The 24,229-nt window shown below is 43.0% G+C and overlaps 1 protein-coding gene across 3 annotated transcripts in view; it reads left to right on the top strand.

Annotated features, from left to right (window-relative positions):
• Nucleotides 1–21,430, top strand: part of PTP4A2 (protein tyrosine phosphatase 4A2) — a 21,844-nt gene extending 414 nt beyond the window's left edge. The window contains exons 1-7 of one of the 3 annotated variants that reach the window (XM_039733686.1): nucleotides 5–70; nucleotides 8,478–8,914; nucleotides 8,973–9,055; nucleotides 11,183–11,275; nucleotides 16,317–16,447; nucleotides 18,812–18,886; nucleotides 20,939–21,430. In XM_039733686.1, the coding sequence (XP_039589620.1) occupies nucleotides 8,887–8,914; nucleotides 8,973–9,055; nucleotides 11,183–11,275; nucleotides 16,317–16,447; nucleotides 18,812–18,886; nucleotides 20,939–21,047 (519 nt within the window). In that variant the 5' untranslated portion in view covers nucleotides 5–70; nucleotides 8,478–8,886 and the 3' untranslated portion in view covers nucleotides 21,048–21,430. Of the gene's footprint in view, nucleotides 1–4; nucleotides 71–8,477; nucleotides 9,056–11,182; nucleotides 11,276–16,316; nucleotides 16,448–18,811; nucleotides 18,887–20,938 lie in introns of those variants that run through there. The other 2 variants (XM_039733687.1, XM_039733688.1) reach the window with 2 other exon arrangements.
• Nucleotides 21,431–24,229: the final 2,799 nt, after the last annotated feature.

The raw sequence follows: 24,229 nt of genomic DNA, 5'->3' as shown, positions 1-24,229 counted from the left end.
CCACGGGCCCCGCCGCCCGCCCGCGACCCTGCCCGCCCCCGCCCGGCCCCCGGCCCGCTCAATGCCCACGGTGAGGGGGCGGCCGAGGGGCTGCGGGGGAGGCCGGGCACGGGGGGGATCCCGGCGCGTTCGGAGGGGATTCCCTGCTCTGAGGCCTGCAGAGCCTCCTGAGGCCCCCGTGGGTGGTTTGGAGGGCGTTTTGTGCCCCGGGGGGCAGTTTGGGAGGGCCTCAGGGCTGCGGAAGGCCGAGGCGTTGGTTTGGGGTGGGCCTGAGGGTTGGGGGGCTCGTTTGGAGGGGGTTCGGGGGTCCAGGAGGCTCTGCCTGGCTCCAGCCGCGGGTTCGGGGACTCCTTCCTGGTGTGGGGGAAATCCCCGGCCTGTGGGGTTGGTTTGGGGGGCACTTCGGGGTTTGGGGGCAGCTCAGAGCTGTGGGGTCCCCCCTGAGCTTGGGGGGCCCCCGGGGCTGGCTGGGGACCCTTTGGGGGTCCCTTCTCCCCGCAGGGCCGCTCTGGGGGGTCCTCCCTCACCTGTGCGATGTGGGGGGCTCGGTGCCCACCCCAGCCTTGGGGGGGTCCCCGGGCTCCCCCGGTTTTGGGGGGGTGTTCAGGAAGGGGGGCATTTCCTGGGGGATTGGGACAGGGAGGCTGGAGGAGGGTTGAGTTTGGGGTTTGTACCTGGTTTTTGAGGGGATTTTTAGCTGGTTTTGGGGGAAATTTCTGCCTGGTTTTTGAGAGGTTTGTACCTGGTTTTGGGGTGAAGGGTTTGTGCCTGGTTTTGGGGGATTTTAGCTGGTTTTTTGGGTTTTTACCTGGTGTTGGGGGCCGTTTGGAGCAGCGTTTTGAGTGGAGGGGTGTTACTGATCCCTGTGTGGATGAGGGACAAGTTTGATAAAAGCTGTGGATTTTTTTGTGGTGGGAAGGGGAAGCCTCGGGGTGGTCTGTAAAGGGTGAAGGGTGTTTTTTTTTGTGTGTTTAGGGCTGGAAGGAGCTGGGGGGTGACATTTCTCAGGCTGGAGGGGGCAGGAAGGGAAGGCTGTCCAGGATGTGGTGCCTTTCCTGGGGTGGCAGCGGGGGCAGGGCTGTGGGGCCGGTTTGTCCGGATGAAGGGCTGCCCTGTGGGATTTTTTGGGGCTGGGAAAAGGGGGGAGCCGATGGATTCTGGGACAAGCAACGCCTCGGGGGGGGGAAAAAAAAAAAAAAGGTCCTGGAAGTGGCTCCCTCGGTGGCGTGGAGGTTCCTGGGTGTGATTAGTCACGATCTGCGTTTTCTCCCCGGGGCAGCGTGTGCTCGGTGGTTTCGGGGTGAGGAGGAGGAGGAGGAAGGCAGAAATTTGGCTTTGAGAAGCTCCCGTATAAATGGAAACTGGCCTCGAAACTCCCCGAATGAACCAGGCAGGGTCTGACTCAGAACTGCAGTTAGGATTTAAAGGAGAGGAAAAAAAAATCAAAAAAAAGAAACCCACCACTAGCAGCAGCCAGAAAACTCAGTCTCCTTATGACTCAACATGTAGAAATACTTGGATTTAATCAACTCAGCTGGAGTTAAGGTGGGAGTGTGGATGCACAGCCAGGAGTGTGGGTCTCACTCAGGGTCTAGTTGTGATTTTTAATTATTTTTTTTTTTTAAAACCACCTCATGAGCTCCAGTGAATGACCCCAGGCTGAATTCCCTGCAGAGATCCGTGCCCCTCTTCCCCAGGGCAGTGCTCACACCTTTCCCTGGGCCAGGGCAGAGCTCAGGGTGCTCCCCTGGCCCTGCCTGGACTTTGCCCCCTCTGCAATTCCGGGGCTGCTCCCGGGGAGGCAGATCCAGGGAAAGGCTCCAGAGCTGGGAGAGGAGCTCTGGGGCTGCAGGGCAAGCAGGGAGCTCCTGCAGGAGAGCCAGGAGGGGAGGGAATGGCTTCACACCGACAGGGAGTGGGTTTGGAGCGGGGAGAGAATCCCTGTGAGGCGAGAGGGATGGAAGGGAATTCCCAGAGGAGCTGTGGGATGGAATTCCCAGAGGAGCTGTGGGATGGAATTCCCTGTGAGGTGAGGAGGGATGGAATGGAATTCCCTGTGAGGTGAGGATGGAATGGAATTCCTAGAGGAGCTGTGGAATGGGATTCCCTGTGAGGTGAGGATGGAATGGAATTCCTAGAGGAGCTGTGGAATGGGATTCCCTGTGAGGTGAGGATGGAATGGAATTCCTAGAGGAGCTGTGGAATGGGATTCCCTGTGAGGTGAGAGGGCTGGAATGGAATTCCCTGGAAGTGCCCGAGGCCAGCCTGGATCAGCTGGCACAGCTGGAGGTGTCCCTGCCCATGGGTGAGCTTTAATCCACCCGTGATTGAGATCCACGCTGTGATTCCACATGGTGCTTGTGGGCTGTGTGTTTTGGGGGCAAATCCCGTTGTCAGAGCTGCCGGAGGAGCCTCTGGATTCCCGTGGCAGCTCCTGGGAGCACAGAATCAGCCTTGGAGCTTTGGGGGCAGCGAGCTGAGAGCTGCAGCACCTCTCAGATGAGAAATATCAGATGTCTCCAGTGTGCCTGTGACCCCGGTGTGGTGTCCCAGCTTTCTGCTGATCCCGCGGGGCTCCCGGCTGTGGAATTCCTTCCCCAGCTCTCGCCTTGGCTCCACTCCGGGCACGGTTACTTGTAGCTTTTTGTTGCCCCTTGTTTCTCTCTGTGCTCGGCTAAAAAGTTCAGCTCTTTGCTCAGGGCCTGCGAAGGGAGCTGTGCCCCTGAGGATGGGCCGGGCCTGGGAACAATTGGGACTTTGTGGCATTTATCAGTCGGGCCCAGGCTCAGCTGTCAGCCTGGTTTAACTCCTCAGCTCCAGAGCGAGGCGTTTTCCCAGCAGAAACTCAAATGAGGGAGACCAGCGAGGAGCAAGTGACTCAGCTCTGCAGCTCTGTGTTTTCTGGGGGATTTTTGAAGTTGCTTTTAAGTCCTGCTCGACTCGTTAATGGGGTTTTGCTGTTGGGTTTGATATTTCGTGTGGGAATGTTTAGGCTGAGCTGTTGATCAGGCAGGACCTTGTTTTCAAAGCCCAGCTTAGACAACTCAGCCTTCTGATTTTTAGGTAAGACTTATTGATGTTGCAAACAAATTTCTGAAAGTAATTTTTGATTTCACTTGAATATAATTCTGTGGCTTAAACAGGATTGTAGCTCAAGTTTTAATTTATTTTTTTTTTAGCAAAGCCTTTTGCTTTTGACTTCAAACACTTTAACAACTTTGACTTCAAACACTTTTAACAACTTTCAACTTTTTGGGCATGGAATGCAAATACCATTCAAACACATCCTTTAAAAACTTCAGTGATGGGTGGGGAAGGTGTTTTTTTTTAAGAATAACCCCAGAGTGAGAGCAGCATTAACAGGGAAGAGGGTGAAGCACTCTCCTGGAAGAACCATGGCAGTGTCCAGCTGCTTCCAGATGTTGCCAGGGTGATTTGTTCCTGTGCAGGGATGGCAGCCAGCTTGGTGAGCTTTGCCTCAGGCCTGTCCTCCCCTGGGCAGGTGACAATTGTCACCATTTCCTGACGTGTCACTCGCCACTCGAGGCTCCTTTCAGGGTTTCTTGTTCCTGCTCGGGCAGATCCGTATCTGCTGTGCAGAGGAAACGAGTGAGTCAGCCCGGACTGGGAGGGACTGGGAGGAACTGGGAGGGACTGGGAGGGAGCTGCAGCGCCCGCGGGGGTGGACAGGGTGGAACAGTGACATTTTTGGACCTCACCCCTCTCCAGGCACGTGTCAGTCTGAGCAAGCTTCCTTCAGCCAGGAGTTCATCCAGAACCGTTTAATTCCAGGGTTTTTCTCCTCGAGAGGACGGGTTAGAAAAGATTTATTTTTTTTTTTGGTTGTGGTGGATCTGTGGGTTTTGGGGGTCTCTGACTTCTTTCACGTGGAAAATGTCACAGGTGAAATATTTTGGCAGTGTTGGGATAGAGAGGGGAATTTTCAGGAAGGGGGAGTAAAACCTGGCATGGGCAGAGTGGCAGGAAGAGCCAAACTCCTCAGGCAGGGTGGAAATGTGATGGGATCCATTCATGGTGTGGCAATTCCAGGGATTTCCCAGAAAAGGCAAATCCAGCAGCTCGTGAATTCAACGTGGATCCTCCCTTAGAGGAACAAAACGATCTGGGTTTGCTGCAGGCCTTCCCCAGGATCCTTTTAATTAATTCTGAGTAACAAATTAGCAGGAGTGCTGTGCATCCTGTGCCCGGGGCGCTGGAAAGGGGATCCCAGTGACCTTTGCAGGGGGATCCTGTTCTGCCATCCCTGCAGGCTGCAGCTCTTCTGGGCTGCTCCTCTCCCTCTCCCTCCTTTCTGTGGAGCTGGGAATTCCTCACGGTGGCATTCCCTGCTTTGCCTTTCCCCCGGGCTGCTGGAATCTCACTGTGAGGAATCCTGACCTGGACATTGGGGTGTTTGGGGTTTCACTGCCAGCCATCTCCAGCTCCTGTCAAAGCAGGAATTCATTTCCCTCCTGATCACTTGGTACCTTCATTAATTTATGCTGGTTGTTGCCTGCCCTTCCCAGAGGTTTTCAGCTTACTCTCCCTCTCCCTCCTTTCTGTGGAGCTGGGAATTCCTCACGGTGGCATTCCCTGCTTTGCCTTTCCCCCGGGCTGCTGGAATCTCACTGTGAGGAATCCTGACCTGGACATTGGGGTGTTTGGGGTTTCACTGCCAGCCATCTCCAGCTCCTGTCAAAGCAGGAATTCATTTCCCTCCTGATCACTTCATTAATTTATGCTGGTTATGGCCTGCCCTTCCCAGAGGTTTTCAGCTTCTTTTGAGAAATTCCTCTCAAATTTACCTCGGATCAGGCTGGGAGTGAGGGGAGGCAATCCTGGTGGGATCTGAGTGTGTGTCCAGCTAAAACATCCCAAAATCCTTCCCACCTGCACGGGGGGCACCTGGGATTGATCAGAAAACAGCTGGAATTGATCAGAAAACACTTGTATTAATCAGAAAACACCTGGAATTGATCAGGGGGCACCTGGAATTGATCAGAAAACACCTGGAATTGATCAGCTGGCACCTGGATTGATCAGCTGGCACCTGGATTGATCAGCTGGCACCTGGGTTGATCAGAAAACCCCCGGGTTGATCAGAATTCCCCGATGGCACCCCCAGGAGCTGCCTCCCAGGCACATCCTGCAGCTCCAGGGATGTTCATTCCCTGCTGGATCTCTGCTTTTCCTTGGGATGCTGCTGCTCCCTTTTCCAGCCCAGCCTCTGTCGTTTTTTGGTTCCTCTCCATGCCTTATCTCACTTTCTGACTAGAAAATCAGAAGGTTAATTGGCTGAAGAACCATTCCTTGTTTGCTGCTGTCCACAGGCCTGGTTACAATTTATTCTCATTGGTTCTCCTGGGGTTTTGAAGTGCAAATTTACTTGGTAACACAGGGAGGGAGAATTTTTTAAATATTTACTTGGGAAAATCAGAAGTTGCAGACAAAAAGTTTTAATTTTCTTAATTAGAAGCCTGATTTTTCTTTTTAAACTCAAGATCTGTCAGCAACCCAAACTTTTAAAATTAGCCTTGTGTGCTACATCAACTCCTTATCCTGCTGGAAATAACATTTTTCAGGCTTAAATACAGTGTTTTATTAAAACCACATTTTTAATCACTTCTGAGAGAGGAGCTAATTAAATGCTTCAGGAATATTCCTTTGGGACGGGGAGCTGGTGTCACTCCTGCTTTGCAGAGGAGCTGGTGACTCCTTGCCACTCTCAGCACACGTGGAAATGAAATATTCCACTTCTTAATCACTTGGCAAATTGTTTGTACAACTGCCTTTTAAAATAATTGGGGTGAAATTCCCTCTTTGATTCCAAAATGACCCTGATTTGTTACAACTTCCAGGGCAAAAATACCTCTGGATGAGGCTTTTCCAACCAAATCTGCTGGGGAGAAAATCTGGGAATGGACGTTCTCCTGTCTCCTCATTTTGCCATTCAATTATTTATAAAAACATTTTTTGTTATCCTTAATTAGGGTCTAATTGGGCTTTCACCTCTTGATCTGTGAGAGAGTGAATTGATAAACGTGAGTGTTTGAGTCTGGTGTGTTTGGAGGGGATTCTTCCATCCTGTGGGTGAAACCTTCCAGGATTCCTGGTGGGAATTCCTCTTCCAGTCCCTCGGAGCTGGGGCAGGTGATCAGAGCAGCTCTTCCCTTCTTCTGGCAAGCTAATTAATATCAATTTTGGCACCGAAAGCTGCACTTGGAGGGAATCATTGCTGTTCTTTGGGTGATTTTTGACTCGATGGCGCTGGAAAAGATGATTTGGTGGTGTTTAATCAATGCTCTCATTAACACTGGGCACTCCTGGGAGCTCCATGGGGGGAGCTAATTAATCCCTAATTACCCTCCCTCAGGTGTGCCACCTTCACCTTCCCGCTCCACTGGTGGCTTTGTGATTTCTGCCTGCAGGCTGGGATTTTATCCATCTGATTTCAGCCTTTTCCCCCCCAAAAAAATAGAATTTCTCCATCAGCAGCAATTCCTTGGCTTCATTATTTTGAAAAGCACTGAAAAACCACGTTGATAATTTAATATTTCAGTCCTGATTTGAGGTACTTTGGGATAACTCTCCTTTCAATCCCCCTAAATTTCATGGCTTTGTTCCATCCTTTATTGCTGGAATTTTGTATTTTGAATTTTGCCTCTTCACACTGAGAGCTGTGGCTGCCTTTAAAGGCCAGGTCTGTAAATAGAGATAAGGCAGCGAATAACCCAAAGTTATTATGGTTATAAGTGAAATAATTGAGAATAACTAAAAGTTATTGCTGCTAAATGACCATTTGGCCATCACTGTGATACATTCCTGGGGGATATTTCCAGTTGGGTGAAATTTATCTGCCAGCAGGAGCTGAAATACATGAAAAATGGATGATATTATATTATTTTATTTATTATACCCTTACTCCTGCTAAATGACCATTTGGCCATCACTGTGATACATTCCTGGGGGATATTTCCAGTTGGGTGAAATTTATCTGCCAGCAGGAGCTGAAATACATGAAAAATTGATGATATTATTTTATTTTATTTATGATACCCTTACTGCTGCTGCTGGTTTTGTGCAGAAAATAGAGGCAGGGCAGTGCTGGTTTTGATGTATTTGGGATGAATCCAGGCAGGTGGGGCCGTGCCCGTGGCATTTGCAGGGTGTGCTGGGCTCTGTGCTGGGCTGGAACACAGAATTCCGGGTTCCGGCTGCCGCCGGGGCAGCGATGGCAGCACATCCCAGGGAATAGTCACAATATGTAGGGTTATCTGTCAGGACTGGGATTTGTGTGGGGTTTTTGTAATGATTCTCCTAATTTCAGTTTATTCACAGTATTTAGGGTTAGGCCTGTCAGGACTTTGACTTCTTTGGGGTTTTGGCTGGAACACAGAATTCCGGGTTCCGGCTGCCGCCGGGGCAGCGATGGCAGCACATCCCAGGGAATGTTCACAGTGTTTAGGGGTATCTGTCAGGACTGGGATTTCTGTGGGGTTTTTGTGATGATTATTGTAATTCGGCCGTGCCCGTGGCTTTTCCAGGGTGTGCTGGGCTCTGCTGCTCCAGGACCCCTCGCTGGGCTGGAACACAGAATTCCGGGTTCCGGCTGCCGCCGGGGCAGCGATGGCAGCACATCCCAGGGAATGTTCACAGTGCTTAGGGGTATCTGTCAGGACTGGGATTTGTGTGGGGTTTTTGTGATGGTTATTGTGATTTCAGTTTATTCACAATATTTAGGGTTAGGCCTGTCAGGACTTTGATTTCTTTGGGGTTTTTTTAATGATTCTTTTAATTTCAGTTTATTCACAATATTTATGATTAGGCCTATCAGGACTTTGATTTCTTTGGGGTTTTTTTAATGATTCTTTTAATTTCAGTTTATTCACAATATTTATGATTAGGCCTATCAGGACTTTGATTTCTTTGGGGTTTTTTTAATGATTCTTTTAATTTCAGTTTATTCACAATATTTATGATTAGGCCTATCAGGACTTTGATTTATTTTATTTATTTATATATTGATTTTATTTAAATATTTTATTTTTATTTCTTTTAGTTATTATATTTCTATTTTCTACTTTTATTTATTTATACGCATTAAGTTTTATATAAATATATATATTTATATACATAAATATATATTTATATACATAGATATATATATATAATATATATATTTATATAAATATATAGAATTACTGCGTATATTTGTGATCGATGTGTTTCACGTATGTATTTATTATGACTATTTCCAGCAGAGTTTCTCTGGGTGGGTACATATATATATTTATAAAAATATATGTATATAAATATATATATTTATATAAATAAGTATATAGCATTACTACGTATATTTATGACCTATGTGTTTCAGGTATGTATTTATTATGGCCATTTCCAGCAGAGTTTCTCTGGGTGGGTGTCACTGCAGGAACACAACCACCGACACTCTCCCGCTGTTTTCCCCTCTCCAGGTGTTCTGTCGGAGGCTCCTGGGCACATTTATGGCGATTCTGAGCGTCAGGGCAGACTTCTGCCAGGCGCAGCACCGCAGCCTGGCTGCCAAGTGAGCTCCGTGCCGAGCGTGCCCGTTCCCGTCCTGCCCTCGGGGCCCCGGCAGGCAGCGCCCGGCCGGGATTTATGGGACTGCTGCTGGCCCGGAGCCCCGCTGTCCCTGCCTCCGGCCCAGCCCTGCCTCACCGCACCAGTGCCTCCATGTAGGACAGGCTGCCCCGCCTGGCACTTCCGCGAGTCTCAAGGAAACCACCCCGCCAGCATTGAGGATTTGGAAGCAAAGCTGCTTCTTCTAGGAGCAAAATCCCCGAGGAACAAACCCGTCAAAGCAAGCTCTGATCAATCCCAGCCATATTAGTGGTCTTTTTGATGTTTTCTGCTGTGAAACGTTTCCAAGGTCATTGATTTTTTTTTTGGCCCCTCACACATTTTCTTTGCCATTATGAACCGTCCAGCCCCCGTGGAAATTACTTATGAGAATCTGCGTTTCCTGATCACTCACAACCCAACCAATGCAACCCTCAGCAAGTTCATCGAGGTAAGGAGCCCAAAGAAATCCCAAATCCCTCAAAACTCCTGGCCAGGAATTTGCTGACTGGTCCTTCCTCACCTCTGGAAGGAAATTTAAGGTTTTTTTGTCTTTTTTAATTCACATCCTCCTCACAGTATCAGGAGACAATTCACTGGTGGGTTTTTTTTTTTTGTTTGTTTTTTTTGTTACTTCCTTCGTTTCTTGTCTAGGTTGAGCTTCAGTTTTGGGAAATCCCAAATCCCTCAAAACTCCTGGCCAGGAATTTGCTGACCGGTCCTTCCTCACCTCTGGAAGGAAATTTAAGGTTTTTTTGTCTTTTTTAATTCACATTCTCCTCACAGTATCAGGAGACAATTCACTGGTGGTTTGTTTTTGGTTTTTTTTGTGAATTCCTGCATTTCTTGGCCTGGATGAACTTCAGTTTTGGGATACCAAGACTCCTCCCTTCCATCAAGGATTTACTCCTTGGACAGGAATAATGGATTACAAAAAATCCCAAATCCCTCAAAATTCCTGGCCAGGAATTTGCTGACCAGTCCTTCCTCACCTCTGGAAGGAAATTTAAGTTTTTTTTGTCTTTTTTAATTCACATTCTCCTCACAGTATCAGGACACAATTCACTGGTGGGTTTTTTGGGCTTTGCTTGCATGAACTTCAGTTTTAGGATACAAACACATCCCCCTTTCCATCAAAGCATCCTTGGACAAAATAACGGCTTCAAACAGAAAAATGGGAAATTCAGGTTAAAACTCCAGGGAATTCCTGCCTGGGATGGAATTCCCAGAGGAAATGTCCCCAACCAGAGCAGTGGAACTGGGAGGGCTTTGAGTTCCCTCCCCACCCAAACCATCCCATTGGAAAAATATTTTGATTTTGTGACTCTTAATGTTCTTTTTCATGAAGTAATTCACTTTTTTTAATAAATGAATCAGCCATTGCTCAGCTGCTGAGTTAAGAGTTGGAGCTGAGCTTTCCCCTCCCTCAGAAAATGAAATACAAACTCAATTTATGTTATTGTTTTTTTGGATATAATTTTTATGTTATTTATTTTTAACAGGATGAGTTATTATTTTTTTGTTAGGATTGAAGGTATTTGAGATGGTAGTTTATGTTTGGATTTAGGTGTTTATTATTTCTTATTAGTGAAATAGTTTTATCATTGTGAGTTTGGTAGTTTTTTATTAGTAAGGTACAAAATGGTTAACTGTCTTTTGTGGTAAGGTTTTTTAAGACTAAACTAATTAAGAAAGGATACTTAGATTATTTTTTCTTTTAACTCAATAATTGATCTTTTGAAGCTTGTAATGTGGATTTTTTGTCTAATTACAAAACACCACTGAAATCTGTGAAGAAGGAAGAAGGTAAAGAAGAACAACTTGTTTCTACCTTCAAACTTCTATTTTGCTTCATATTAATTTTTACATTCTAAAATCTTTACTTTTTTACTTTGTGATATTACACACTTTTAACTAACTACACGCTTGTAACCTTGGTGCTATCAATGAATTTTAGAAGTTTGTTCTATGACTTTAGGTCAAATGCAGTGTTCTCCTGAGGGTCTGTGCCTTAAACACAAAAAATTTCAAATTCTCAGCATTTAGGATTCTAACACCCAGTTCTTGAGCATTTTCTTTTTTCAGCACTCACACAATGGATATTCCTGCTAATTTTGAGGTGTCATTCAGGAGGAAATTCTGGTTTTTGAGCCTTCAGCGTGGACTGGAGCAGCTTTTGTTTGATCCTCTGTTCTTTATCCGGCACCGAGTGCTGCTTTTAGAGCATGGCTGGAAGCTGGAGTGTGCTGGGTGTGTGTTCTGCTCCTCCCTGCTCCAAATGTCAACACTGCCCGAAGCAAACACTCCCTGCTTCTATTTAAAGAGGAGAAGCTGCCTGGAGCATTTAAACAGCTATTTTCATACCCTTATAATTGCAATTTTACTCTTAGAATTGCAATGTTTCCCCACCTCTCTCATTTTTTCCGTCGCTTGTGAATTTCCCCACAAATTTTATCCCTTCCTCCTTCCATGGGCAGTCACTTTGATGCCCTGAAAATGTGGAAAATGTCGAATTTTATAGCTGATAAAAGGAGATTTCTCATTCATCAGTGCTCAGGTGTTTTCCTTTCCCTTCAAGGAGCTGAAGAAGTATGGGGTGACAACCTTGGTGCGAGTTTGTGATGCCACTTATGACCAAGCTCCAATCGAGAAAGAAGGAATCCAAGTTCTAGTGAGTTGCCTTTAAAACTGGCTAAAAATCTGAATTTTCACCTCTAGAACTTGTGGGGAATCTCTTCAGTGCTTGGGGATGGTCCAGCTTGGCCAAAAAAATTTAGCACCAGGTAAAGGTGGGTTTGAGAAACTGACTGGATTTTTGGGTGGTTTTGGATTTGTGGAGATATTTTGTTTGGTTTTTGGTGATTATTTTGGTAATATCTGATGCTCAGCCCTGTGGTTGAAGCCTGGTTTGGTCCTTGCCTGTGGCCACAGCATTTTTTGGCTTTGCTGTTGGTTTTCTCAGCATGTGGATAAAATTCCCTCTCCTTGCTCTTACAGAAAGTGCCACTTTTGAGCCTGTGGGTGACAAATTGCCACAAATTCCTGTGGCAGGAGAGAGCCACGAAATTCTGGAATATTTTGGGTTGGAATCCTTAAAAACTCATCCACACCATGGCCAGGGGACACTCCCACTATCCAGCACACTCCAGCCTGGCCTTGGACACTCCTGGGGCAGCCACAAATTCCTGGGAAATCCATCCCAGCCCCTCCTCATCCTCAGAGGGAAGAATTCCTCCCAAAATCCCCTCCTGACCTGCAGGAGCCCAGCAGGGGGAATTCCTGCCCTGCTCACTCCCAGCTGCCATTGTGCAATGCTGTCTCACTGACTCGGGGAGGTTTTTTTAAGAGGTGTGTGCTCACCCCGAGCTTCCAGGCAGTGTTTTTCCAGGCAATGCTTGGGAATTATTAGAGTGTGCCTGATAAAATCAGTTTATTTTGCTGGAGTGAGTAATAACACCCCAGTGTTGTGAGGGGAGAAATTGCACCTCGACCTTCCTGCAGTGCTCTGGATTTTTGTGGCTCAGGCTCAGGAAAACTCCTGCAGTTTTCCATGAGGAGAAAAAAATTATTGTGGCATTATCAATGAAAATTCCACATGCAGGTCCGTCAGGTTTCTTGGCTTCCATAGAAAAATGCAGTTTTCCATGAGGAGAAAAAAATTATTGTGGCATTATCAATGAAAATTCCACATGCAGGTCCGTCAGGTTTCTTGGCTTCCATAGAAAAATGCAGTTTTCCATGAGGAGAAAAAATTCTTTTTCCATGGAGAAAAAAAAAAAATTATCCTGGAATATCAAATTCCACATGCAGGTCAGTCAGGTTTCTTGGCTTCCACAAGAAACCTTCCACTGCATTTTCCTGAAGTTTTCCATGAGGAGAAAAAATTCTTTTTCCATGGAGAAAAAAAAAAAATTATCCTGGAATATCAAATTCCACATGCAGGTCAGTCAGGTTTCTTGGCTTCCACAAGAAACCTTCCACTGCATTTTCCTGCAGTTTTCCATGAGGAGAAAAAATTCTTGTTCCATGGAGGAAAAAAAAATTATCCTGGAATATCAAATTCCACATGCAGGTCAGTCAGGTTTCTTGGCTTCCACAGGAAAGCTCCTGCAGTTTTCCATGAGGAAAAGAGAAATTTACCCACACATATCAGTGAAAATTCCATGTGCAGGTCAGTCAGGTTTCTTGGCTTCCACAGGAAAGCTCCTGCAGTTTTCCATGCAGAAAATAAACCCCAAAACCATGGCCAACTCCTGCAGTTTTCCATGAGGATAAGAAGATTTTGTTGTGGCATGGCAGTGAAAATTCCAGGTGCAGGTCAGCCGGGTTTCCTGGCTCCCAGCCCTGCAGAGCTTTCACTCCAGCTGCAGGCAGCCACGTGGGCCTTGGTGTGGTTGGAAAAGCCCCTCCTTGCAGGGCTGCCCTCTGGAATTGTGTTTTTCCTCCTTCCAGAGCTGTCTGGAGGTGTTTTTGGACACTGGGACACTCCCCAGGCTGCCAGAGGCTGGGAGGATTAAATGAAATTAAATTTGTGCTGTGCAATCCCTCTGGGCCCTGAGCTGGGGCTCGGCAGAGGATTCCTGTCCCAGAGGGGAGATTCCTCCCAGGGCAGCTCTGGGATGGAATTCCCACCTTCTCCAGGCCTGGGCAGTGCCCTGGAGTTGGTGTTTCTAAAATAATTAAGGTTTTTGGCTTCTCAGGAAGCCTTAAAACCTCAATTTTGAACTGAAAGCTGCTCTTTGAGGAAGCTTTGCTTAAAAAAAACCCCAAACTGGAAATGGGGTTTGCTGCAGCTCTGCCCTGGTGTGGAGCCTCTCACCTGGAGCAGAATCTCCTTTTTGGAGATATTTCCCTCAGCCTAAAGAGCCTCAGGACACTGCTCCAGGAGGGAGATAAATCCAGCTCCTCTTCCCCATGAATTCCTGCTTTTTATTTTCCAGGCAGAGTCCTCTTGCTGCTCTGAAATGGGATTGAGTAACCCCCAGCTGAGAAAATAACACCTCGCGATTTCAGGCTAATATTTGCCTGTGAAAAATAACATTCCACATTAAAAACACAGCCTGGGGCAACATGAGTGCCTCTTTTAGCACCATTTAATGTCTGGTTTAGCACTGCTGAGGTCAACATTGTGGTGAAAGCCCTGGAAATGGAAATGTTTTGGCAAACCTGGGGGTGGCTCACGGGTAAAATGTGGTGGCTCCAGAGCTTTTTTTCCAGATGGCAGAGGGAGAAAACAGGGAATGAGCTGTTCCTGGGGCTGGGCTGCAATTCCCTGCAGGGATGGGCTCCAGGAGCTGGCATGGATTTAATTCCTGTGGGCTGCTACACCTCAGGAACACAAAATCAGGAAAGCCAGAAGGTTTTTTGGTTTTTTTCTGAGAGGATTTTTGGCACTTTTTGGCTTCCAGAGGGGCTGTGGTGGCTTTGTTCATTTTAATTTTTTTTTTCCTGAGAGGATTTTTGGCACTTTTTGGCTTCCAGAGGGGCTGTGGTGGCTTTGTTCATTTTAATTTTTTTTTTTCCTGAGAGGATTTTTGGCTTCCAGAGGTGGCTTTGTTCATCTTCAGGATCCAGGGGATATTTCCTTGTTGTCTTTCTCTCACTCCTTGATTTATTGGATCAGATTTTTTTACCCTCTGTGCCCCCCAAGAGCCACCACGAGGATGGCACAGCGAGGTGGGAATTCCTTGCTTGGAATTCCTTGAATTCCAGGATGGAAGTGGAAGCTGTGGGCTCACCCTGCTCACATCCAGGCAGCTCTGGGAGCTCCTAATTCCAGTATTTTTGAAGAAAAAGTTCTTTATCACCTCAAAGTTCTGTCACTTCACCACCTGGGTTGCCATTCCTGGAGCTGTTGTGCTATTCCAATTAAAAAAAAAAGGGAAAAAATAATAAATCCCTTTCCTGTCTCTCCCACTTTGTGCAATCCTGGTTTTTAATCACTGCTTTCATTGTGCACCTCAGAATTTGCTTTTTTTCCTGTCCAAAAGGAACCCAGAGCTCAGAACAAGGAAAAAATTCCTGCAAAACTTCGCTGCAGCTCCATCCCTGATGCCAGAATTATTTTGTCCCTGTGTTTTATCAGCACTGGGATTGATCCAGGCCAGCCCAGGAGCTGTGTGGATACCAAGGAAAAGGTTTCATTTCAATTAAAGACAGAAAATCCTCTCTCAGAAGCAGCATCCTGCTGTCTGTGCCTCTCTTCCTGGGACAGGGGGTGCCACAAACCTAAAATAACCCAGGCAGCACTGTGGGGTTGAGTGGAAAATCCCATAAAAAACCTTTTATTAGAAAGAACAAATCTTGACTCGAGCTTATTCCTGTGGCCTTTCCCTTTGCTGTGTTGTCCCAGATATTTTTAATTTTCCAAGTACTTCAACAAAGGATTTCTCTGCACTCTTCAGGCTGGGTGAATTAACCCCATACCAAATGATTTCAGTATTTTTGGGGTTATTTTTTGACTGAACTCCCACATTTCTGAGCTGTGTTTGCTCCCCAGGAAGTGCTGAGTGCATCTCAGAATGAGAACTCTGCTGCTCTGCAGCTTTCAGAGGATATTAGTTACCAGAACCTGCTCTTAAAGTGCTCCAGAAAAGGGATTTTTTTAGTCCTGATGAGGGGAGAGAGCTCTTTTTAAAGCAATTTCCTTCTATTTTCAAAGTTGTGGAATAATCCAGGACCCTGCCATGAGTTTTGCTGCTAAAATACATCAAAATCATCTAAAGAAAAGTGCTAAATAACCACTAAATACTATTTTCTCCCTTAACATCCTTTCTCCACGTCCAAGAAAATGATAAACTGTGGGATGTGCTTGGGCCTGAAAGGTGTGGAGCACAAATTCCAGATGGGTTGTGTGAGGAAAAATGGAAAGCTGCTTCCATGGCAGAAAGATCCATTTGTGATTATTGATATTTTTATTGATTTTGTTTTGATTTAGATATTATTGATTTTGATATAGCCTGGATTTAATGGTGGCTACCCCTTCAACAGCAAAAAATGTGAATTTCTGCCATTATCTGAGCACCTTTCTGCTCATAAAAGTGGGGTTTTTGTGGGGTTTTTGTTTCAAATTGAAAACACCCAGGGCATTGGGAACTCCCTGAATTCCTGGCAGCTGGAGGAGCTGCTCCTCTGGAATTGGGAATTTTTGGGAGCAGCTCCTCCAGCTGCTCCTCTGGAATTTGGAATTTTTGGGAGCAGCTGGAAGAACTGCTCCTCTGGAATTGGAAATTTTTGGGGGCAGCTGGAGGAGCTGCTCCTCTGGAATTGGGAATTTTTGGGAGCAGCTGCTCCTCTGGAATTGGGAATTTTTGGGAGCAGCTGCTTCTCTGGAATTGGGAATTTTTGGGAGCAGCTGCTCCTCTGGAATTGGGAATTTTTGGGAGCAGCTTCACCCCCTCAGAGCCTGAAGCCCAAACGTGATTTCCAATGGTGCCACAGCCACCAGCAGAGCTCTGCAGAGTTCTCTCTCTGCTTATCTGAAAACACCTATTGATTTTCACATCTATTTTTAATAAAATGGCATTTCAAGGGCAGGATTTCTCTAACAAACCCCGTTATTGCAGAGGAGCTGCTGCCAAGTGCCATCCGATGCTCGTTAAACATGTAACGTTGCGTTCCGTGGATCTGCAAAGCCCAGAACTGTGTCTGTGGTGCTTGTTTCGGGTGAGGGCAGGGTTGCTGGGCACGGCGTTAAAGGTGTTTCCCCCCAGGACTGGCCCTTCGATGACGGAGCTCCGCCCCCGGGGCAGATCGTGGAGGACTGGCTGAACCTGCTGAGAGCCAAGTTCCGCGAGGAGCCCGGCTGCTGCGTGGCTGTGCACTGCGTGGCTGGGCTGGGCAGGTGCGTGCTGCAATGGCTTAAAGAAATTGTTGTTATTATTATTATTATTATTGTTATTGTTATTAACATTATTGTTATTAACATTATTATTATTAACATTATTAACATTATTAACATTATTATCATTAACATTATTATTAACATTAACATTATTATTAACATTATTATTATTAACATTATTAACATTATTAACATTATTATCATTAACATTATTATTAACATTAACATTATTATTAACATTATTATTATTAACATTATTGTTAACATTATTATTAATATTATTAATATTAATAGTATTAGTAATAGTATTATTATTAATATTATTATCATTATTATTATCATTATCGTTATTATCATTATCAATTATTATCATCATCACATCATTATCATCATCACATCATCGCCATTATCATCACATCATCATCACATCATCATCGCATCATCATCGCATCAGCATCGCATCAGCATTGCATCAGCATTACCATCATCATTATTATCGTTATCATTGTTATTATCATTATCATAATTATCATAATTATCATCATCATTATCATCATTACATCATCATCATCATCATTATTATCGTTATCATCATCATTACATCACCATTACATCATCATTACATCATCATTACATCATCATTATCATCATTACATCATCATCATCATTATCATCACTATTATTGTTACTATTATCATTCATCATCATTATCATCATTACATCATCATCATCATCATCATCATCATCATTACATTATCATAATCATTGTCATCATCATCACTATTATTATTGTTACTATTATCATTATTACTATTATTATAATTTACATTAATTATTATTATTTTTGTCTACTCTTATTTCATTATATTAAGTAATAAATTTAAATACTAAATTAATATAATTATTAACTATTTTATATTAATAAATTAATGTAATAAATATAATTACTATCGAATTTATTAATTATTTAATTATATTAAACAGTAAATTTAATACTAAATTAATACTATTAACAATTTTACATTCATAAATTAATGTAAATTAATTATTAAATTAATCACAAGTTAATGTAAATTAATTATTTGTTGATAGTAAATCAACTAATTATTTCATTCTATTAAACAATAAGCAATTTTACATTCATAAATTAATGTAAATTAATTATTAAATTAATCACAAATTAATGTAAATTATTTGTTGATAGTAAATCAACAAATTATTTCATTCTATTAAACAATAAATCTAAATAGTAAATATAATTATTAACGCTTTTATATTAATAAAATAATATCATTAATATAATAGTAAATGAACTATATTATCATCAATAATAAATTTAAATACTAAATTAGTATGTTGTTAATCTTTTATATTAATAAATTAAAACAATAATAGACCAGCTAATTATTTAATTACATGAAATAATGAATATAACAATAAACTTCATTTATTTGGCAGGAAGGCACTCACGAACCCCCAGTTTCTGTTTCCTCCCAAATAACTTCAACCAGCATCAAATTTGTGTCATGAAAGCAGCAGGGACTCAATGCAGCTTTAAAAATTAATTATTATATTATTCATGAATTACTATGTGCATACAATGGATTACATTCATACAATATATTAATTAATTGATTAATTTCGTCGTTGATCACAAGCCTTGGAGGACACTTGTGCCGGTCAGGAATTCCGTGATTCAGAAGTGTGACATGACAAATGCCAATGCCAATGACAAATCCCCCTGGAGGATGAGGAGCTGCACTGGTGCAGGGTGGCACTGGGACTTTTTCCTCCTGAATTTTCCCATTTTAGCCCCAGGAATTGGCCCCTCTTTCATTCTTGTTTGCACCCCCCTTGGAGCTGCCTGCTGCTCTGGGGGGTGGAGAAAATTCAATGTATTTTGGGGTTCCTGGGTGTTAAAAACCCATTTTTTTTCCCCTTAACTGACTTCTGAAATGAAAATCCCAAAGCAGAAAATTCTGCTTCTCCCTGCTCCTTGACAGAATTACTTAAAAAATAAAGAAAATATAAATATCTCTAAAGCTCAGTGTCTGCACAGCTCAATCCACACTCAAACGCATCCAGGAGATGTCAAAAACCAGAAAATGAGGTTAAAGTGAGATAAAAACCCAGAATTATTCTCCTACCCCAACCACTAAAGAGCTGCCATTGATTTTTATTTCCTCTGCAAGCAGAATCCCTTCCACAAAAACTCATTTTACATCGGGCAAAACACCTTTCTGTGGGAAATGCTGAAAGGAAAAAACCCTTCAGCTGCTTGTTGGGGAGAAAAATCAGATTCATTTTGAAGGATTCCTTTTCTTATTTCTGTGGATCTTCCTTAAACATTGATTTTTCCTGCAGGGCTCCCGTTCTGGTCGCACTTGCTCTCATTGAATGTGGAATGAAGTATGAGGATGCAGTTCAGTTTATAAGGCAGTAAGTGAAAATTCACTTTTTTTTCCCCCTCAGGAATCTTTTATTCTGTGGGTTTTGACCTGCCTGAGCCTGTTAAGGAAAAGATTTGGGTTTTGTAAAAGTGTTTTATCCTAAAATAAATAATATCTCATTAAAATATGGGTTTAAATGGGAAGAAAAAGCTCAAATATTTTGAATTTGTGAGGTAAAAGTGTCTAGAATGGGACTATAATTAATTATTGCTGCTCATTAGTAAGGATTAACAGGTGATCTGTCTTTTAAATATGAAGAAAAGCTCAAATATTTTGAATTTGTGAGGTAAAAGTGTCTAGAATGGGACTATAATTAATTATTGCTGCTCATTAGTAAGGATTAACAGGTGATCTGTCTTTTAAATATGAAGAAAAGCTCAAATATTTTGAATTTGTGAGTTGGAAGTGTCAAGGATGGACTATAAAAATTGATTCTAATTAAAGAGGAGTAACAGGTGATCTTGGGTTTATATGAAGAAAATATCAAAAATATCAAAAATTGTGAGGTAAAAGTATCAAGGATGAGACTAAAAATTGCTGTTAATTAATGAGAATTAACACGTGATCTCTCTTTAAAATATGGGTTTAAATGTGAAGAAAAGCTCAAATATTTTGAATTTGTGAGGTAAAAGTGTCTAGAATGGGACTATAATTAATTATTGCTCATTAATGAGGATTAACAGGTGATCTGTCTTTTTAATATGAAGAAAAGCTCAAATATTTTGAATTTGTGAGTTGGAAGTGTCAAGGATGGACTATAAAAATTGATTATAATTCAAGTAAGGAGTAACAGGTGATCTTGGGTTTATATGTGAAGAAAATATTAAAACAATTTGATTTTTGTGAGGTAAAAGTGTCTAGAATGGGACTATAATTAATTATTGCTCATTAATGAGGATTAACAGGTGATCTGTCTTTTAAATATGAAGAAAAGCTCAAATATTTTGAATTTGTGAGTTGGAAGTGTCAAGGATGGACTATAAAAATTGATTATAATTCAAGTAAGGAGTAACAGGTGATCTTGGGTTTATATGTGAAGAAAATATTAAAACAATTTGATTTTTGTGAGGTAAAAGTATCAAGGTGGAAGTACAAAATTGCTGTTAATTAATGAGGATTAACAGGTGATCCCTTAAAATCTGCCTTTAAATGTAAAGTAAAGCCTCAGATATTCTGATTTTTGTGAGGAAAAAACATCAAGGCCAGGGCTGTAAAAATTACTTTTAATTTTAAAAAAAAGAATAAAAATTAGTAATAATTAAAAATAATTTTAAAAAGTAATAAAAATTAAAATCCTGCTGAGGCTGAGCCAACAAATGGAGGAGCTCAGCTCTTCCCAGGGGAATTTTGGGGCTCCTTCCCTGCTCAGAATAACCCAGGGCAGGATAAATTCAGTGCCAGAACCCCTCGAGTGCAGCCCAGCAGGTGAGATTTGTGCTCAGGGAAGCAATTCCAGCTTTTTGGGGCTTCCCAGGGCTCCAGGTTATTTGAAATTCCTTTTTTTTTAATGCTTTTTGTGGGCCCCTCTTATCTCTTTGTGTCTTTGAGCTGATCAGCACCTGGGGAGGGTGACCTTGATGTTGTTCTTTTTATTGTTCCAAGCACGGAAATAAAATCTCCCACTCCGTGAAAACAACAACAAGAAAAAAGCTGGAATTTAATCAGAATATTCCCCTGAAATATTGTGGTTTATCCTCCCCGGGGGGGAACACAAACACCCACCAAAATTCTGCTTTTTTAGGGCTGAAAAACTCATGTAAAAATTTAAAAAATTATATAATTATTTAATATAATTATATAATGCATTAATATATAATTATATATTATATTATATATGATATATTAATATATATAATTATATATTATATCAATGTATAGTATATTAATGTAATATAGCTAATTTATTATTTAATATATTTTGAATGTTATTAACTATAAAATTATTATTAATTAATTAAAATTAAAACTAATCTGCCCGAAGTGAGCAAAATAATTTTTTTTTTTTTCCATTGATATCCACCTTCCTTGTGTTTTATTTTAGGAAAAGGAGGGGAGCTTTCAATTCCAAACAGCTGCTTTATCTGGAGAAATACCGGCCCAAGATGAGATTACGCTTCAAAGATGCCAACGGTCACTGCTGTGTTCAATAAAAAACCACAAAAACCAAAATATTGATCTCAAAAGGAAGGCAGAAGTGAGCGGGGGGCTCTTCTCTGGACTCTTGGCACCTGGAAATGTGAATCTGGAATCAAAAAAAAAAAGAAAAAAATGTCATTAAATTAGTGGTGGAGTCAGTGCTCCTCAACCTCTGTCCTAAAAAAAAAAGGGTGATGATGATTGAGAGGAAAAAAACCCCAAAATTAGAAAAATATATAATAATAATAATAAAAAAAGCCAATTAAGAGAAACATTTCAGTGAAGGATTGTTTTCTCCTTAAGCTGCAAACCTGCAAGGAGAAAAGCAGTTTCTGAACCTTCTGTATTTTTAACTTTTTAAGAAAAGAAATAAAGTCAACTTTATGTCTAAGGAAAAGCAGCAGAGCATTGCCTTGTGCAGAAGGGATTTTCTCGAGGTGAGGAAAGCACCCCCAGCCAGGAATGTGAATTCCTGAGATGTGAATTCCTTTTTAAACTCTTCAAAAAAGGAAAATTTTTGTTGTTTTTCAAGCAGGGACACGAGGAGGAGCTGGCTGGGAACAGCCTGACAGCCTTAAGCCCCTTTTTGGGCACATCCCAGGGATTTTGGGGGGTGTTTTCCATGGAATTCTGACTCCTGGGGGGCTTGAACAGGACCCTCACTGCCTAAACCCCGTGGTGAATCTGATTTTGGGAGGGGCTGTGTGATTCTCTGTGTGTGTCACTGATTTTTCCCAAAGAATTCAGCTGAAATGTTCATTTTAGACACAAAATCCATCCTGGCACACAAGACTGATGTTCCAAAGTGTCCTGGGTGAGCGAGGGCCGATGCAGGCAAGGATTTAAAATTAATTTCTCTGTCAGAAAGATGGAAAAGGCTTTTTTATTTTAATTTTTTTTCCCTGCTGTCCACATTCCCAGCCTTGCTGAGCGCAGGAAATTGGGATTTTGAGGGAGGGCCTCACTTGGTGTGAGGGGGAATTTTCTCAGCTGAACCTCTGATTGCCTTCCTCTCTTTTATTGGGGTTTTTGGGAGGGAGAATCCCCAATTCCACCCCAAAATCCTGATACCCTTCATCAGCAAACCCTAAAAATTTGGAGTTTTTGGGGCTGCCATTGAATAAATGAAGGGATTTTAGGAACAATTTTGGCCAGGCTGCTCCTACCAGACCCATTTTTGATTTTGGCTGCTCCAGGGGTTACCATGAGCACCTTTTCCTGGATATTTTTCCATAATATCCCTATTTTTCCCCTAATTTCTGTATTTTTTTTCCATAATACCCAGCTTTGGAAGGGTTTGGGTCCACCTTGCTGAGTGCAGGAAATTGGGATTTTGAGGGAGGGCCTCACTTGGTGTGAGGGGGAATTTTCTCAGCTGAACCTCTGATTGCCTTCCTCTCTTTTATTGGGGTTTTTGGGAGGGAGAATCCCCAATTCCACCCCAAAATCCTGATACCCTTCATCAGCAAACCCTAAAAATTTGGGTTTTTTGAGATCTTTTTGTGGGGCAGCCGGGGAATGAATTGAAGGATTTTAGGAACAATTTTGGCCAGGCCGCTCCTACCAGACTCATTTTTGATTTTGGCTGCCCCAGGGCTTACCTTGAGCAAATTCTCCTGGGTAATTTTCCATAATATCCCTATTTTTTCCCTAATATCCCTATTTTTTTCCATAACACCCAGCCTTGGAAGGGTTTGGATCCAGGTTTCGGGCCCTGTTCCCTCAGGACATTTTGAAATTTAGGATTTTTTGGGCTGTACCTGCAGCAGGTGAGGCCTCGTCCCCATCCCTTCCTCATCCTCCCTTCCCAGGATTTCTCCCTTTCCCAAACTCCTGCCTTTCCAGAAGACAGAAAATGGATTTTTTTAGGAATTCCAGCCTTGGCAGAGATTTTATAAATTGAACCAGAAAATGTCAGTGCTTGTCAAAGCCCCTCAGGTGAGCTCCCCAACCCCTCCCAGCTGTCCCTGCCTCCAGGTTGTGCTGAATTCCCTCCTCCCTGCGGAATATTCCGATTTTTCCGTGGATCCAGGAGATCTGGAAGTGGTTTTTTTGGGGTGGGGAGGGAGGGAAGTGGTGCTGAAATCACAATTCTGCTCTTTGCCTTCCCCTCCCACCCTCGGAGCCGGAGCAGTGAATAAAAATGGACCTTTCTGCAAAGAAAACATGGAATTTTTAGCCAAAGGTATCCTGGTTTTTAAACCAATTTGACAAATTCGGGAGGTCAGGTTGGAGGGGAGGGTGCTGAACTGGGTGCAACTCCTGAAGAACAATAAACCAAATTTTAAATGCTCCCTGTATAACTTCACATTCTTCCCCCTGCTCCCCCAATTCCCCTCTTGATTGATGATGTCCTAATTATCATATCCAGCCTTAATTAGAGGGGGAACGCAGATTGTCCCGGTGTCCCCAGGAGCTGGGGGTGGCACTGTGCCCCAGGCTCGGCTCCTGGCTCAGCACTTGAACGTGGTGCAATAAAGTTCTTGCAGTAAAAATCTCTTTTTCCTCTGCCTCTTGTTGCATTTATTGCAGCTCATTCGTGGTCAATCATCGCCTTTAATTGGGTTTAATTATCTCCAAGAGTTTGTGCTCCGTGGTTTGGAATTGCTGCTGGGAAAAGCTGATTTTAACAGAGGAAAAAGGAACAATTTTCTTCTTTTATCCCTTTAAAAAGTCTTTTATCTCTTAAAAAAAAAGAAAAAGAGGGAAAAAAAGTGGAAACTTACCTTGCAACAGCCCAGACAACAGCTCTGACCTTTCCCAGGAGCTGCTGCCAAAACTTTTCTGGACAAGGCTTGACCTGGCAGCACCTGAATGGGGGAATTGTTCTGGGGTGAAAATAGGGGAATTTTGGGGTCCTGAATACCAATATTTTCTATTTTCTTACCATTGGAATGCTGTTTATCTATTTAATTCATTTAGATAATTTCAGGTGCTCTTTTTCCTGGATTTTTCACAGAAGTTGTGCTGGTTAATTTATTTAAATTAATCCCAGGTCCTTTTTTCCCTGGGTTTTCACTGATAATGATCAGCTTTGCTCTGCTGCCCTCGGAGAAATCTCCTCCTTGCAAACGGCTTTTCTATTTCCAACATTTATCAGATTTTTCCCACTCCCAGAACAAACTTTTAGTCCCTGTTGGCTGTAAGAGAATAAAACCTCTGGGAGGGGAGATTGGAAGTTCCAGCTCCTCCTTTT

The sequence above is a fragment of the Passer montanus genome, unplaced genomic scaffold (assembly GCF_014805655.1).
Source record: "Passer montanus isolate IOZ18808 unplaced genomic scaffold, ASM1480565v1 scaffold89, whole genome shotgun sequence".
In the NCBI taxonomy this organism is placed as follows: Eukaryota; Metazoa; Chordata; class Aves; order Passeriformes; family Passeridae; genus Passer; species Passer montanus.
This window is presented reverse-complemented; position numbering and strand designations above follow the sequence as displayed.